Consider the following 18,875-nt stretch of genomic DNA (forward strand, 5'->3'; position numbering starts at 1 on the left):
ATGCGATCTCATGGACTTTTCTTCCCAGGCTGATTTTGATTTACATTTCAGATCTCAGCCCTCTGACAAGCTAGGAGAGGATTTTAGGTATCAACTAATACCCAGCTCAAAGATTGTGTGTGTGCATTGTTGGTGGGAATGTAAACTTGTTCAACCACTTTGGAAAGCAGTATGGAGGTTCCTCAAAAGACTTCACATAGATCTCCCCTATGATCCAGCAATCCCACTTTTGGGCATTTACCCAAATGTTTACAAACAAGACCACACTAAAGCTACCAGCACAACTATGTTTATTGCAGCATTATTTACCATAGCTAAGATATGGAACCAACCCAGATGCCCCTCAGTAGATGAATGGATCAAGAAAATGTGGTATATATACACAATGGAATTCTATGCCTCCATCAGAAAGAATGACATTTCCCCATTTGTTAGGAAATGGAAAGGCTTGGAAAAAATTATATTAAGTGAAGTAAGCCAGGCCCAAAGAAGCATAGGTCCCATGGTTTCCCTTATTTGCAATATCTAGTATAGGTATGAGTCAAGCAGAAAAGGTCAGATAATGTGATGTTAGGAAAATGAACCCTTAAATATGTATTTTAATGTTTTCGTTTCTTTCATGCATATGTTTCTAACGCATTTATAAGATTATTTCTTTGTTGCTTTGTATGTCCCTCCCCCACAGTGTAACCCCCGCTTTCACTATATTTGATGTCAGTATAACATGTGGAGGAGATGGGGGCAAACAAGTCGTTTAAGGACTCAGGTGGACCTGTTGCAACAATGAGAAGTACAAAATGTCATGTCAAAACCAGCTTTACAATGTCGGTGGGGGGGGGAGGGGGGTATAATTGGGTGGGGGGAGGGGGGAGGCTGGGAAGGGAGGTGAAGGGTAAACAAAGGAGGAGGCTGCAATGCTTGGTAAGAAATGTATGCATTATCCTGCCCATGTAATTGTAGCCCCTCTGTACAGTATGTTCTCAAATAAAATAAAATAATATTTAAAAAAAAGATTGTGTGTGTGTGTGTGTGTGTGTGTGTGTTTAAAACATTTGTTTTATTTAAATTTCATTGTTCTATACTTTAAAAAGGAAACACAATTGAGGGAGCTTTCTGACTACATGGCTTCCTCTTCTTTCTTTTGATGATTTCCTGGCTCTATTTCCCCTCTCATATTTTTTTTCCTACTTTTCAAAGCTTATTCTCTATATGGATCAGTCCTAGGGTTATCTGTGTGAATTTTTAAGGTGATTTTTCTGTTGGAATTCTGTTCCATGTTCTTTAGATGTTATTATGTGCTACTGACATACAACAACAATAATTACTGACTATTTTAGGATTCTCTGGTCCTCCTATCCCCCAGATATCTGGTTGCTTCACTCTGCTTCCTCCAGTCTAGACACTGTAGGCCTTGTGACAGTTGGTGCTTTCTCTCTAGTCACTTTGCATTCTGTGAGTATAACTTGTTGTGCAGTGTGGTAATTAATCTCCAAGGATGGTCACAGCATTTCTTCTAATCTCTATACAGGATATTCTTCTTCTTACACCATGAGATAGAGACTATGTTTTCTTTTAAGTCTGAGATAGCTTTGTGACTGACCTGACCAATAGAAGGTAGAGAAGTGGCATTCTGGACAGCTTTGTATACCCAACCACTAGTTGGTAATTATACCAAGTCATAGGAGAGACCATATAAAGAGCTTCTGAAGCTATCTGAAGATTCTACCCCAAATGAGTCCTTGGATGACTGTAGATCTAACATAAGAGATGATAGAATGCTTGCAGTACAAGTCTCACAGTTCAAAGCATTGGAGTGTTTTGTTTAGTTTGCTGGTTCTGGGGCTTGAACTTAGGACCTAGGTACTATCCCTGAGTCTCTTTATGTTCAAAGCTATTGCTCAGCCACTTGAGCCACAGTGCCACTTCCAGCTTTTTCTGAGTAGTTTATTGGAGATAAGAGTCTCATAGACTTTCCTGCTCAGGCTGGCTATGAACTGTGATCCTCAGATCTCAGCCTCCCAAGTAGCTAAGACTACAGGTGTGAGTGTTTTTAACATATCTCTAGATAAACTAAAACTCCTCATTTTGTTATAAATGTCCATGGTTTTAAATTTTATCTAGTTTCTCCTTTGTTTTTATAGAGAGATTTAGAGAAAATTTAAAACAATGTCTTGTTCTAAACATTCCCAGAATTCACTCTGACATAAGATTATAAGGTTCCTCTAAGATAGACCTCAGTCAAGACCCATGAAACCACCAAGAAGTATAATTCAGACCCAGAGCAGAATACAGGAAATTTATAGCTTCCGCCTATCAATTTTGGCCTTTTCATCGACCCTATATGAAAATAGCCTGCTTTCCCTCATTTCTTGCCCTCTCACCCATGTTGCAGTTGACACTGAATAAGTCAATAAGCCATAGAGTTAATATAAGCTTTCAAATTAGGTGTTCTTATTCTCTTATATCTAGATTGTTAGTAACATCAACTTAAAAATTTATCATAATAATTTTTAAAGGGAATAAATCATGTGGACACATAGCATGACAGTAATGTGGCTCATTTCTAATCATTCACAAAATATTTATTGTACTCATTATAACTTAAAGACTGTCCTAGGACTTGGGATATTTGGTACATGCCAGTAAACAAAAAAAAAACATCCCTACTTTTAAGGAAATTAAAGTCCAGTGACTAATGTTGTTTACATGTTTATTCAGTAGTCACCTTTTGGTTATTTGAGATTGCTCCTGGAAAGGAGCCAAACCCACTTCCACATAAAATAACATATTAGAGGTATCATTTTTTGTTAAGAAAAAGTTACTTAGGAGTGGTACTTTAACACTTCCTATTGCGTAAATAAATGGTACTTCCTGAGGTTAGTAAAAATTTGTAATAATAGTAAGTAGTAAATAGAAAATAGTAAAGAGTAAAAAGTATGTAATATACAGGGGTTGGAAGATGGGAGGAAAAGGAGATGAGTAGTAGAGGGTTGTTAAAAGAGGAAAAGAGAAGAAAAAAAGTCTATATTCCCAACACCAATAATTTCAGAAAAACTAGTATTTTAGTAGGTTTCCCCCATGTACTACCTGGAAATGTACATCAACAGGAAACTTTCTACCCACCTCTGACTCTGCTTTTCCCATCCTTAGGTCTTTCTGGGATCTGTTAGTGGGTGGAAAACCTTGTCATTGTTTATAATGTTCATAAGCATGCATGGATGTGAATGACATATATTTAGAAATCAAAATAAAACTTTAGGAAGATCTTCAATTTAACGGAAACTAGTCTAGTCATTTGGGAACCACAAGAGCTTTTTAGGGAAAACCTATCTCTGCCAGCTGGAGGAAGTGTGGGTGTCTGGGGTCCCCATGACACCTGTGATGTCAGTCACCCCCAGCTTGATGCTGATTGGCTCTGAAAAGTTTTAGTAGAGTTTAAATTCCTGCACCATCAGGGAAGTGTCAGAATAGCAACACAAGAGTGGCTTCATTTCCTCTGTGAGAACTTCAGTCTGATTTTGGAGATTTGGGGAGAGAAAACCTTGTGAACTCAGGAGGGTAAGATATTTTCATCATTTAATTTGTTAAAATGAATTTGCATGCTGTGTGAAAATATTAAATATGTGCAGATGTTGAGAGATCTGCTGTGCACAGAAAGAAGAGGGCAGCTAAATTTTGTGGGGAGAGAGAGAGAGTTGATTCTCATTTTTGTTCCTTGTGCTAACGCCACAGTAAGAAATGATATTACAATGACATGTTTAGCCAATAGATCCAGGTGTTTTTCCTCGGTAATGCTTTAATTAGATCTTTGCAAAGTAGTTTTGTAGGTATGGTGAAAGAAACTAAACCAGGGTGTTAGAACTTCATTGAATATCTAGTAATATTCACTTTGAATTATAAAAATCATTCAAAGAATATACCAAGTTCACTGAAACAAATCAAGGGAATAGTTCTAATGTATCTGTATTGGTTAACTAGATATTCACGTTAGTATAATCCTTTGAATACAGTAAATTCAATAAGTTAGATGTAGTTGTCTTTTAAAACAATTTGCAGTCTGGAAGACTTAGATGTGTATATAACCCTATCCTTATTACATTTATCATATTCTTCACTCGTCCCAGGAAGAGCTATCCCTCACAGTGTCACATGGCCTGTGGTCAGGCCATGCATTCTTGTGACATCTAGAAGATCCCGTGAGTGTGGCAATAAGCTGTCTTCTTCTGGAGGAATGACTTCTTGTTGACCAAGCTTTCTGTTTATCTGAAGCTCACATAGACTATTCTACTTTAAACTTCATTAAAAACATGTGAATCAACATACAATTTTATAAAGGGCATTCGTCCATTGACTGGCTCCAAAATGGTAACATAGACCAATGTGACCATTAGATTAAGAGGATTTAATCTATATTTGGGGCATCTAGAGTTATTTCACTGTGGCTGAAGGCATAAAACATTGGATTGATTGTTACCAATCTCAAAACAGTTAAAACTACAGGAAAGATTAGAATTTTCTGGATGGGTTATTTGTTTAGGTCTCTGAATTCTGGTACAGTTTACAACTTGGTCAAATTCCACTTTATTTTCAGAGTAATAATGAAACAAATACTAACAGATGGAGGCTAGTTTCACATTAGTGAGACTTGTTTATTATTATGATTGTCATTAACACTTTATGATTGTTATACATTACTACATATTCAACACCTAGAACAGTACATTGGCTGCTTTCAACCAATATTTATTAACTGCCAATAAGTAGATATAGTGTTTATTAATATTCTTCAGAATAACAATTCTAAGATTAAAAAAAGTAACATAAATTGTTTTCAAGGGCAAGACAGAGCCTATGGATTTTTCATATTAGTTTTTCTTCATTTGGCCTATTTCTTTGATTTTGGTTTATGTAAAAAAGAAGTCTGTATTTTACAAGTGAATTTTGAGCAAATGAAAGTTTCTTGAGAACACAAGTTTTGGTATAATTAGAAGACTACAATTCATTTTTCTAGATCCAACTATTTAAGTCTTTTCAACTTGAGGAAAACGATTGAGAAAGTTTGAAGATCTCTGATATACTGACTTCTGAATGTGTGGAACTCAATTGAAGGTTGAAGATATTCTTTTGTTACATGGTTGCATAATTCACATGAATGTAGGATGTACAAATGATATTAATCGGAACTTGGTGCTGTTCAGGATTCTTAATCTTCAAGCTTGTAGCTATTTGGTTAATTTACTATTCATACTGAAATGACTGAATAGCTATTTTTACTTTTAGGATAGTAGCTAAAAGTTTATACAAATATGGTGCTCTCATCTGAAAATACACTTCACAAAACTACAATTATAAAAATGTTAATTGAAAACAACATAATTTTAAAATCTGGCTTACCTTAATATTTAAGTGTGGACTGTGACGATATTCTTTGAAAAGAACAAACCCTTTGTTGTAACTCTAGAGTATCTCATATTGTAGTCTGCCAGGTTACTATTTAGGAAATTACTGTTTTAGGTTAGGGAGCTAAACATTATTTCCAGAAGCCTGCACAAGTTAGTACATCTCCACCTGAGATTTCTCCATGAGAAAACCTGAACACTGGAAGTATGTACTTTTTTTGTTGAAATCCCCACAAAGTTTAGAATCATATGCATGAACATCTTTCATCTTCCAATTATTAGAGTTAGTGAAGCTATATGAAATACAAAAGCAATCAGTGGTTATTGACTTTTTACCACGGCTGGAATAATTGTTAGTGTTTAGAGCATCTTGAGACTATTATTCTCTTCAAATTTCACTAGGAAAATTTTGTAATTTGCCTAACCTTAGATTCACCTTTGGAACTGAAACTATTGACAGGTAGCTATTTTGAAGATATCATATTTGACAAAGCTTTACTTGTGAAGAAGTAGTTCTAAGAAGTTAATGTTTTGAGAGTAGGTACTAAAGGAAAGAAATATCTGTAGAGCTAGATTAGGTTTAGGTGATAATGCAGATTTTCAAGTTGGACTAAGCACCTGGGCACTGTCCCTTAGCTCTTTTGCTTAAGGCTGGCACTCTACCACTGTGATGCACTTCTCTTCTTTCTTTTTTTCTGATTAGTTGGGGATGAGTCTCAGGGACTCTTCTGCCCAGTCTGGCTTTAAACCATGATCCTCAGATCTTAGCCTCTTACGTAGCTAGGATTATAGGTGGAAGCCATGAATGCCCAGTCTTAGTTGATAGTAATCAAAGGATTTTTAAAAGAAATTAAAATAATATCAAATCATGCAAACTGATGCTTGCTTACATTTTTTGAAACAAGGTCTCTATCTTTACTCAAACAAGCCTCAAAATCACCATGTTGAAATGGCATAAAGAAAATAACCAGGGCCTGAGTTGGAGCTAGCTACTGTGGGGAGGAGGGGGGTGGAGGGGGTGGAAGAGGGGTGGGGGAGTGTGGGGTGGAGAGGGGAAGGGATGGGAAGGGGAAACAAAGGAGGAGGCTACAGTGCTTGATAAGAAATGTACTCATTACCTTGCCCATGTAATTGTAACTCCTCTGTATGCTATTTTCACAATTAAAAAAAATTAAAAATAAATAAATAAAAATAACACCGATTAAGAATAAATATAAATTAAGAAGAGGGGTAACGTGCTTTGTGTGACTGTTTGGGCTATAAGAAGTAGAAATGCAAAACATTTTTAGTCTCCATATCTTAGTATTTTTATTATTTTCATGAATAAATTGGAAAAAACTAGTTGATCAGATGACTTCTTAAATCAGGTTTCAGATATAATTGAGTATATTAAGATACAGGCAAGACATTCCTACTTTGTAGGTCAAGAGTGAGGAAAGGGATGAGAATGAGAGTGAGAATATTGAAAAGGATGACGTTGATCAAGACATATTGCATTCAAGATATATTGCTTTGTTAAATGGCAACTCCTTTGTAAAACTACTTAAAGATAATAATTTTAAAAAATCACTTGAAGTATTTTTTAAAAATCACACATACAATTAAGTCTAGTGAACTGACTTATTATCCAAAATGGGATTTGCACATTGATATGTGAAAAGAAAATTTTCCCAGTCGCTAATAATATACAACCAAGATAGAAAATCTTTGGCTTAAATCTCTTATCATTAGTAGAATATGTATTTAACACATAAAAAAGACACAAATGTGAATTCTGAAATTAACTCTCAGGATTAAAAAATATATGTGCAAGTCCCAGGATAAGTACTTTAGAGAAATTACCAGTGATTAGCAGTGCAGGGAAAATTGTTTTCTTTAAATTATTTCGATAACTTTTTACATTAATACCTAGTGGTGCCTATTTTTAAATATGGGACAAAAATGTTCTCAAAAATCATGTTTTTGGGGCTGGGAAGGTGGCTCAGTGGTAGAGGGCTTGCCTTGCATGCATGAGGCCCTGGGTTCGATTCCTCAGCACCACATAAGCAAAAAGAAAAAAGCCGGAAGTGGCACTGTGGCTCAAATGGTAGAGTGCTAGCCTTGAGCTGAAGAGCTGAGGGACAGCGCCCAGGCCCAGAGTTCAGGCCCACAACTGGACCCCCCCCCCAAAAAAAAAAATCATGTTTTTGAATTGTGAAATAAAGCTACTTTACAGAAAAAAAGATTTGGATTTGATATTCTTCTCTTGGCATGATTTACAAATATCCCAAACCTGTAATCTCCTCCACATCCTTCAGAACTGTGAATGACACCCGAGGGAACTTAGCATAGTCATCTGAATGACTAAATGTATCATAGTAAATATTAAGAGCTTTTTGGAGCTATCATAGGAAGCCTATCAGTGTTTTTCTTTTGCAGATCAAGAAGAGCAAAAATATCTATTTTGTCTAGACATTTTATACCATTATAATTGCCACTTAGAAGCTTGTGTGTATATGTGCATGTGTGTGTGTTTGAATGTATTTATGTGTGTACAAGTATCCTATCCATGTCAATAAATGTAGTATTTTAGGGAAAATAAATTGGCTAGATTATTCTATTACACACAAGTTGTGGAATTATTATTTAAAAAAGAACAACCAGAAACTTCTCCATATACTATTTTTTTTTACTTTTACCTCATTTACCATATTTATGTGGACCTGAAGAAGTATTTATAGACTCCTCATTGAAAAGTTCTAATTTTTGTTTTAGAAGTTAGGTTTTTATTTATTTTCACAAACAGCTTTATTGAGATGTAACTGCCCTCCCACACATTTCTCCTATTTGCAGTTACCAGCTTAGTGATCATACACATCTTCCTAGGTCTTAGTAATATTCACTATAATCATATTTAGAATATTTCCATCACTTGTAAAAGAAATTCTGTACTTCTCAGCCAACACCCCTCAACCCTTCATCTTCCCAGCTCTGGGAGACTATTAGTCTACCTTCTGTGTCTATGGATTTGCCTACCCTAGGACATATCATATAAATGGAATCATGCAAATGTGCTTTTTCATGTTTGGCTTCATTCACTCAGCATACGGTGCTCAAGGTTCTTCTACTTGGTGGCACGCATTGTTGCTTTGCTTGTTTTATAGGAGAATAATATTCCATTGTACAGATAAAGCACACTTTTTTCAATCTATCCATGCATCAGTGGATGGATGTTTTTATGGGTTCTATTTTTTAAATTGAAACTTTAAAAAGTTCAAGTGTCTTGATTTATTTAGCATGGAGTTACAAAAGACTCCTGTGTCCTTCATTACAGGTAGAGGCATCACAACCAACTATGAAGACCAGCATCCTATTTATGCTCCTGTGGACTTTATCCTGTGCTCTCCCAGTAAGTATTAGGGGGAGGATTTAATGTGTGTGTGCATACATATACATATACATACATGTGCATATGTGTATATACATGTATTTGCATATACATGTATATACATATATACCTATATATGTATATGTACATGTATGTGTATAAATACCCATTTAATTTTTTTGTTGGTCATGGGGCTTGAACTCTGGGCCAGAGCCCTGTCCCACAGCTCTTCAGGTCAGGTGCTCTACCACTTGAGCCACAGCACCACTTTTCTGCTTATGTGGTACTGAGGACTTGAACCCAGTACCTCATGCATACAAGGCAAGCATTATACCACTGAGCCACCTTCCCAGTCCCCATTCAATTTTTTTATATCTAAACATCACAATTTCTATCAACTATGAACCCACGAGATCAAAGTATGTTTCAGTAAGATGATAATAACAGTTTCTAAGAAACCTGTTTTCTTGAAAATATTATCCAAATTCTCTATAGCTTGACTATTTCTAATTAAATTTTTAGGTGTCCAGGCACCAAAATGCTGAATCTGGAGAAACTGGAGCACTGGTGAGTAGAAATAGGACTTCTTGAAATATTTTAATTCTACTCTTGGTTAGTATTACCTAACTGATTCAGTGGAAAATCTTGAAACTGCTAATGATTCATGACATTAACAATGACATAGTAGGTAGTAAGAATAACCTTGAAGTTTATTAAAAAAATATTGCTGAATTCAAACTTAGTAATATGATTTGGGGAGGAAGAATTTTAGCTTTATTCTTATAGCTAATAGAAGTAACTAAATCTGGCTTGGTTATATGGTTAATAAGTGTGCAAACCAGAGTTTGAATTTCTGTTACTAGCTGCAGAATCTATATCTTACTCAGTGTGAAGTATCTCTCATAGGAAGGGAGCTGGTCTAAAGACTGGCAGTAGTTTTGGGGTTAAAATGTTGTACTAAGAGCATTGTATTCTCTACTTTGTTTCCTGATGGCTTTGCTTAATCCAGCTTGGTCTTAATGCTTCTGGTGGTAGCCAAATAAAATCAGAGATCTATAGGGGTTTTGCACTACCTCTGCCTAGAATATACATTGGTGTTGTATTTAGAATGTTTTTCAGAAAAAAATCTATGGGCCAGTTAGTTTTAAAGCAGCCCACTGAATCTCTCTTTCAATTAACCTCAGACTCATAAATGTCTTGTTCTCAAGTCTAGCCTTAGTATGAGAAAAGTAGCGGTATCTTGGTGCCACCTGTTAATTCCAAATGATGACTGACTAGAGCAGACATTTGTGTCTGCCTGCAGTATCATAGACCAAAGACAAGTGATTATAGCTCCTTTCTCTGGGTTGTCCCAGACTGGTTACATTCTTAGGTGATTCAGAAGAGTGAAACAAGTTCAAACTATGGTTACCACAGTTAAATTTCAGATTTAGAATTTTCTTAAATCTCAGTGCTCTTCAGTGGTTCAAGAAAGGTTTAGCTAGGTGGCAGTTTACATTTGTAATTCTAGCTACTCGGGAGGCTGAGATCTGAAAATTGAAGTTTGAAGCCAGAGCAGGTAGAAAGTCCCTGAGACTCTTATCTCCAATTAATCACCAAAAAGCTGGAAGTAGAGATATGGCTCAAATGGTAGAATGTTGGCCTTGAAAAGGTTATGGGACAGTACTCCAAGCCAACTTCAAAACAAGAAAGAAGAGAAAAAGAGAGAAAGAAGGAAAAAGAAAGGCATTCTTTTTTTTTTGGTTTGTTTTTGGCTTGTGTTTTGGTTTGTTTTGTTTTGGGGGCTTGAATTCAGGACCTGGACACTATCCTTGAGCTCTCTTGCTCAAGGCTAGTGCTCTACAACTTTGAACCAAAGCTCCACTTCCAGTTTTCTGGTAGTTAATTGGAGATGAGTCTCACAGACTTTTCCTGCCAGGGTGGCTTTGAACTGTGATCCTCAGATCTCAGCCTCCTGAGGCGCTAAGATTACAAGTATGAGCCACCAATGCTGGTCAATAACATTCTTCATTTGATTTTGTCTACCACTGGAATTTTATTTTAAATGATTCTAAATATTTTAATGACCCAATTTGCCAATTGATACAATTTTCCTATGAAAAAGTGACTTGTTTCTTTCCTTTATTTCAGGATCAGTTGGCTCAATTAGCAACACCATCCCCGGTAACTGTCTCATTTATCTTTGTCTCATGACTTTAATACATTCCTCATTACCTTTTACTATTTGAAAGGAAACTTAAGCAACTGATGTGTACCATAGTTTTCTCTTTCCTGGGGAATTACTGAAAGAAAATGTTATTTCCTCTCTTTCAGGGAAGCAGTGAGTCATCAGAAGAAAGTAAAGTTAGCTCAGAGGAACAGGTAATTAAACAGGCTTTCTTAGCTTTTACTGGCTGCTTAGGAAATGATGATAGATTAAATTACCTGGCAACAGTTCTAAATATAATATTTCCTAACTATGGGTTATGTTGGCTAAATAGTCCTATAAAATAAAGGAAAATGAGCAAGGACAATTCAGATGTGAACATGGTGTTCATTCCATTTTTACCATTGGAGACATAGTGGTCCCAAATGTCTCTCATAGCTGAAGAGAAACATTCCCACATGTGAACATAGTCATTGACTATATCAGACAAGTATTAGCTCACACAACAATGTTAAAATTGCTTTTACAACTGGAGCAATACATATCAGGCAGAGACAAATACTCTGATTAACAAAATGCTCTCTGAACCTAGAGAAAAACCCCATGCCAAGGATCCTTTTGGGAATAGGAGAGGAGCTTTGAGGCAGCTTTATGAAAACAGCTGCTGCTGCTTCTTCTAACTAGGCCTATGCATGGTTGAGAAGTGAAAAAAAATCAGATTTAGATAATATCCTCTTACTAAGAAATGTGCTTAATTCATTTTCTAAGATTAGATGTTATTACTTTGACTATCATCTATCTATCTGTCTATCTATCTGTCTGTCTGTCTGTCTACCTTCCTACCTATCTGTCTATGTCAGTCTGTCTTTCTGTTTATCATCTATCTATTATCTCTCATCTACTATCTATCTCTGTCATCCATCCATTGATCTATCTTTTGTGCTAGGGCTCAAACCCTTGATCTCACATGTACCAGGCAAAGCTCTCTATCACTGAGCTATATCCCTAGCTCTCCTATCATTGTGATCAAATTCTATCCTGAGGGGCTCGAGAGATTCCAAGGATGCTTTGCTGGACATTGCACTCTATACAATAGCATGGGTTCGAAGATGAATTATTAACCTGTTCATCCCTATTTACTAATGGTTTATCAGAAGAACATTCTACAAATTAAAAAGTAAAATTAGAGAAATGCTGTTGCAGTATGGAGTGAAGTGAGCATCTAGATAGCCCACAGATAGAAAGACTTGCATTACAACTTTTCCTCATTCCTGTTAGGTTCCGGTAGACATGTTAGTGAGCAGTAACATTGATCCTGGGTTGGAGGATGGACATGGGATCTGAGATCAGCATGACATAGCTTCCTCTAGATCAGTTCCCAGAGGACTGACTATGTCTGTTTACCTAAACTCCAGGTAAACGATGACCCCAGTGACAGTGCAGAAACAGTGGAGCACCTGGATTCTGCTGATGGCCAATATATTTATAGACCAGCTGGTGGCCTCGCTAAAAGTGCAGGAACAGGAGGCCATGATAAGGAAGATGATGAAGATGACAGTGGAGATGACACCTTTGGTGACAAGGATTCTGGCCCAGGGCCTGAAGAGGGACAAGAAGGAGGAATCTCCAGGCTTGACAGCGATGAGGATTCTGCTGACACCACACAGTCCCGCGAAGACAGCACCCAAGACACCACCAGTGAGGAGCTGAACAGCAGGCTTGAAGGAGGAGACTCCACCCAGGACAGTGAGAGTGAGGAGACCCATGTTGGAGGCCTCAGTGAAGGAGAGAGTAGCCATGGTGATGGCTCTGAGTTTGATGATGAAGGAATGCAGAGTGATGATCCAGACAGCATGAAGAGTGAGAGAGGCCACTCCAGGATTAGCAGCGCTGGAGTCAGGTCCAAGGGGTCCAAAGAGGTCAGCGAGCAGTTGAGCCCTCGGGACTCAGGCCACATCCCATCAGTAGAGTATCCCAGCAGGAAGTTTTTCAGTAAATCTCGAATTTCTGAGGAAGATGGTAGACATGAGCTGGCTGAGAGCCGTTCTAGAGAGGAAGTCCAGAGTGACTCGGTGGGGGACGCTGACTCCAAGGCAGCTGGCCTCAGCCAATCCCGGGAGGACAGCCAGAATGACTCTCAGGAGGACAGCCCTCAGACTCAGTCTCAAGAAGACAGTCAAGATGTCCAAGATTCCAGCAGTGAGTCCAGCCAAGAAGATGACCTGCCATCTCAGGAAAGTAGCAGTGAATCCCAGGAGGAGGTGGTGAATGAGTCTAGGGGAGACAATCCAGACTACACCAGCCAGACAGAACAGAGAGACAGCAACTCCAGCGAAGAGGCGAGCTTCCATACCTTCTCCAACTCAGAGAGCGAATCCAGAGAGGAGCAAGCAGACAGTGAGTCCACATCATCAGAGGAGAGCCCAGAGTCCAGTGAGGATGACAACAGTTCCAGCCAGGAAGGCTTGCAGTCTCAGAGTGCCTCAGCAGAGAGTCAGAGCCCCGAGAGCCAGTCCGAGGAAGAGGCTGACAGTGACTCTCAGGACAGCAGCAGATCGCAAGAGAGCAGCTCCAGGGAGAGCACATCGAGCAGCGAGGAAGATGGCCAGCCCAAAAACATGGAGGCGGACAGCAGAAAACTCACTGTGGATACGTATCACAACAAACCCATTGGGGACCAAGATGACAATGACTGCCAAGATGGCTACTAGCATCTGCTTTCCTCAGATATGGCTCACACAGAAAGAGGGCTTGAGAATAGGGACAACTATAATTTATTGATATTTTGATCGAAAGGATAACCAGTGGCCATTTCTTTCTGAAAGGAATAGCTGGACGTTACTTGTTTCATAGGGAGTCACTGTCTCATGAGAATTTACATAGTATGGAAGGACAGGAGGACACAGTCAAGAATGGAAGCTTCTGAGCTGAAAGAGCTCCTAAATCATTCATTACCCACTGAATAGTTATTAATATTCTATTAGTCACCAGGCACTGTGCTAGATGCTGGGGAGAGGGGGGGATTAGCGAAGCTCTAGACCTGTTTCTTGCTCCTGAGGAGCTTATAGAGAGAGAGATAGGCAAAACTAAAAAATGGAAGAGGGATAAAGGTGAGAGTAAGAAGCATTGTAGTGAGCCACATAGTAAATGCCATAGCAGGATGAATAAAATATAAGAGAGTACCAAAAGCAGCGATCCATTTTGTCCTGGGGAATTAATGGGCAGCACAGTGGAAAAAGCCATTGGAGTTGGAGAGCTGAGAAAGATTTCTCCAATGAAGATAACAGAATACTATTTATTCTTCAGATAAACAATAATCAATCATATTCTTTGATGTTAATTTTGTAAAAGTACTTTCAACAATGGCACAATGGGGTGTTTTGGATATACAGCCTCTTTCCTCTCCCGTGCTTTGTATGGACCTTCCCTGGCAGATCACCTGGCAATGATCTATTCAAGCTTAAGGGGAGAGAGCTCCCTCCTTACAGAGAGGGTTTTTAGTGATAACTTTTCCAAAATCAGTTTTATGTACAATGTTGGAAAAACTGTTCCCTCTAGTTTTCATATTTGTTACCCACAGAAAAGTTCTGTATATATGATTCAATTAATTCGAAGAGTTACCTCAAAAGAAAGTATTTGTTTTATAATAAAGACAGTAATACCTAGAAAAAAGTGTGCTCTTTTTTTTCTGTTTTCTTTTTTCTTGTCAGGGTGATGTACACAGGAGTTACAGGTGCATAAGTAAGGTAGTAAGGACATTTCTTGTCAAACTTGTTACCCCTTCCCTCATTTTTCTCCTACTTTCCCTCTTCCCCACCCCTCTTTTTTTTTTAGTTAACAGTGGCATTGGTAGGATTTATGTATGGTGAATAAGTCTTTAAAACATTACCAAAGAGTTTAGTAGTGTTCCTTTATTATACATAAAAAGGTTCTCTTAAATTACTTCATAAAAATTTTCTTTGCAATTCAGATAGCATTTTTTCTTTCCTTTGTGTCAGATTTTATGTAGGTTTATTAAAATATGATGTGCTTACATAAAGTCAAATGGTAGTCAATGGCTACTGCCATTGTTGCTATTTGATTGCAATCTTTAAAAAGGATGATCTTTTACATTAGACTATGAATGATAAGACGTTGTTTTTCAAACTATACATTAGGCAACATTTTAATAAAATTGTAGATTATCTACAATATTTCACTAGATACACTTATAGATGAGAGGGAAGAAAAGTTAACTATTGCTGAGGCCATACCAAATGTTCTGGTGTTTGAGTTAAACATTAGTTCTTACTGGTGTTGCAGACTCTAATTTGTACATATTCCGGAAAACACAATGAAATACATTCCTTTGAAGAAAATGACTTCACCTCAGTTCTACTCGCTGAGAAATTTTTGTCAATGCTTATCTTGGAGAACATCTGAATTCCTCTACAAAATATATTACAAGTATCATGATGACTTCTCCATTCATCTCAGTTTTTACACTGCTGTCCTCTGACAAGGTCAAAGTTGTGTTCACCTGGAGAGATTTTACACATATGTAAATGAATTTATATGATTATATAGAGAAATAAACTCATATATATATATATATATACACACAGTATTCTGTAATTTTAATTAAATCTAGGGTTCTCTTTTTTTTTTTTTTAATTTTGGTGCTGGCCCTGGGGCTTGAACTCAGGCCTGGGTGCTGTCCCTGAGTATCTCTGTTCAAGGCTAAAATTCTATCACTTGAGTCACAACTTAACTTCTAGCTTTTTTGGTAGCTACTTGGAGATAAGAGTTTACAGACTTTCTTATCAGACTGTCTTTGAACTGAGCTCCTCAGATCTCAGTTTCCTAAGTAATTAGGACTGCAAATGTAAGCAACTGGAAGCTGGTGTAGGGTTCTCTATTTTTAAGAGGATCCAAGAACATATATGTGTGTATGTGTGTATATGTAAATATAGATGGATATAGAGATAGAGAGGTAGGTGATAGATAGATGAAAGATAGATAGTCCCACAAATATTTAGGTTCTATTGCTTTTGTGTTATTTACCAGGTTCTATTAACCTATAACTTCTTCCAAGGAGAACTAGCTAATGCTGGAACTTCATGGGTGCCTGAGACCTAAGTAATCCATTCTTACTACTCAAATGTCCCATACCATTATAAGCAATTTGACAGGGAGTGCCCTGACCCTGGGGAAGTTGCTCTGTAGTCTGCCGGCCTCTTAAAAAGAGTGTTTCAAAGGCTCTGCCAGAATGTAAACAATAATGGCTTGAGTTCAAATCCATTTTTCCTTTTCCAGAAATTTGAATATTTAGGAAGACAGAAGTCAGAAAGTGGTTAGAAATAGAAAATAATATGAGAGGCAAAAGTAGAATTCCATTCCTAATTAATGTGATGCATAAACTGAGATTGATCTCCTAATGATGAGGGATAAAAACCACAATCTTGCTACATCCTTGGCCCATTAACCTGTTATTGCTACTGGGATTCCAGTAATGTTTTCTCAGTGTATTCTCTGTCACTCAGTTTAAAGCAACCTGAGTAAACTTTTGCTCCTTGAAATATACAAAAGCTCATTGTAGCCAGGTGCTGGTGGCTCACGCCTCTAATCCTAGCTACTCAGAAGGCTAAGATCTTAAGGATCATGGTTCGAAGCCAGCCCCGGCAGAAAAGTCCATGAGACTCTTATCTCCAATAAACTACTCATAAAAGGCTGAAAGTGGCACTCTGGCTCAAATGGTAGAGCACTAGCCTTGAGAAAAAGAAGCTCAGGACCAGTCCCTAGTTCAAGCCCCAGGACTGTTAAAAAAGAAAAACTAAGGGACCCAGATTTTGACTCATGTATTGAGCTAGCCAGTGTTCCAAGGTGCTGGCACACCTCCCAGGCTAACTCACAGGACTTCTAAAAGGAAGCATAAGAAGAATTTCAGTCCTGATCATGAGAGAAATCCTCTAAGGCTGAGGTATGTAGGTTTTCTTTCAAGTTTCCCTAGCTCATTCTGCATATGAGTGTAGAAACTGATGCTTCTTGCTAGTGGAAGTGGGAGAGAAATGTTCAAAGGAAAGCTGGCTGGATTTGGTCTTTAGCTTTGAAGATGTTTCTTCATGAATCCTCATTGAAGTCTGTAGTAGATAGGTCCAACTGAAAAGCAAAATCATAATGGATAACCAGTTTTTAATTTATAACAGTCTTAATAAAAATATTCTTTCTTTATAGTCCAAATATGGATTCTGAATTGGATGTAGATACCGTAGACTGATCATTGTTCCCCATTTCTGCTCTCCTCTTCTTTGCTCAGGTAGAAACTGGATTTGCCATCCTTCCCCACAGCTAGGTCTATGTACCTGCCTAAATCCTGACCAATGCAATGTGAGCAGAAGCCATTGCTCCACCTCTTTCTGTTCCTCTCTTCTCATTGGATAGTAGTTGTAAATACTGAAATAACCTCCTCTTACCAAGAGATACCTTCTTGATTGTACCACAAGAGAAACAACAACTTTGGTTTTAATATACTGTATTTTGGGATCTTTTTATTACAGCAGTGTACTCTACATACTACTATATGAATACATATGTATAGTCGAAAACATGTGACTATGCTACTTTTGGGGTCTAGTACTGGGGTTTGAACTTAAGGCCTGTGAGCTCTCCCAAGATTTTGCTTGGCTAGCATTTTTTACCACTTGAGCCACAACTCCACTTTCAACTTTTTAGTGGTTAATTGGAGATTAGAGTCTCATGGACTTTCTTACCCAGGCTGGCTTCAAACTACCATTCTTAGAACTCAGCCTCTTGAGCATCTATAATTACAGACATGAGCTATCAGTGCCCAGTGTGAATATTCTTTTAATAGTAAAATACTCTAAGTTTTTAAACAAAACTTGAGTAATCTTCCCTCAGAAATGAAGAAAATGTGGTCCCCCAATATCTTTATACATATTAAATTGGCTTTAGCATTATTTAGGTGAAATTACCAGTATGACAGAAAAAATACACAAAAATTCAGTTAAAATCAACGTACTATTTTTTTTAACTGTATTTTTTTTTGTCTTTTCTTTTTTGGTACTGGGGATCGAACCCAGGATGTTGCACTTGCTAGGCAAGCACTTTGCCACTGAGCTACATCCCAGCCCAAAATCAATGTACTATTTAGTCTTTCAAGTATACTGATTAAGAGAATGCTCTTACATATAAATAATGCTCTTACATATAAATTATGTTGAAGGAATAAATGGAAATTACACCATTTAAGGAATCTGCTAGATACTATCTGGTAAATTACTATACTAAAGGCTAAAACTGTTGGTCAGAATTTCAAATTGAGAAATTGGTTGTTTATGTAGTTTTTCTTATTATGACTTACTGTTATGACTGAACGTAAGCAAAAGGAGATAGACAATCTTGATTATATTCCATTAAAATTTGTCCAGTAGTGATGATTTTCAGCTCTTGCTAGAGCTCACCTAAGGAACTCTCAAAACTTGCCATTATCTTGGCTTCATTCCAGGAATTCCAATATAATTAGACTGAGATTGAGCGTTGGCATTGGCACTTTTTTAAAGTCCCAGGTAATTCTAAAGTGTAATCAGCATTGAGAATTTCTGCCATAATAATTCTGGAACATTTTGACCATTATTAGGTCACAGATGTAGGTCTAAATTTGGGGATTAAAAACAAAACCATACTTGCTGGGTGTTGGTGGCTCATGCCACCTAGCTACTACTGGCTACTCAAGAGGCTGAGATGTGAAGTTTACAGTGCAAAGCCAGACCTGAGCAAGGAAAGTTCATGAGATTTTTGCCTCCAATTAACCACCAGAAAACCAGAAGTGGAACTGTGGCTCAAGTGGTAGCACACCAGCCTTGAGCATAAAGCTCAGGGACAGCACCCTGGGCCTGAGTTCAAGCCCCACGACCAACAATAACAACAAAACATTTTTGGCTTCCTATGCCAACAAGTTAACATT

General features: G+C 37.6%; 1 protein-coding gene across 1 annotated transcript; it reads left to right on the plus strand.

The window, feature by feature from the left end:
* The first annotated feature begins 3,476 nt into the window (after positions 1 to 3,476).
* Dmp1 (dentin matrix acidic phosphoprotein 1) lies at positions 3,477 to 14,560 on the plus strand. Its single transcript, XM_070013046.1, has 6 exons — positions 3,477 to 3,558; positions 8,713 to 8,787; positions 9,289 to 9,333; positions 10,897 to 10,929; positions 11,080 to 11,127; positions 12,328 to 14,560. The coding sequence occupies exons 2-6, from the start codon at positions 8,734 to 8,736 to the stop codon at positions 13,621 to 13,623; spliced, it is 1,476 nt and encodes a 491-aa protein (XP_069869147.1). The 5' UTR covers positions 3,477 to 3,558; positions 8,713 to 8,733; the 3' UTR covers positions 13,624 to 14,560.
* The last annotated feature ends 4,315 nt before the right edge of the window (positions 14,561 to 18,875 follow it).

This window comes from Dipodomys merriami, unplaced genomic scaffold, assembly GCF_024711535.1.
Source record: "Dipodomys merriami isolate MVZ:Mamm:240054 unplaced genomic scaffold, mDipMer1.0.p SCAF_9, whole genome shotgun sequence".
NCBI classification, from domain to species: domain Eukaryota; kingdom Metazoa; phylum Chordata; class Mammalia; order Rodentia; family Heteromyidae; genus Dipodomys; species Dipodomys merriami.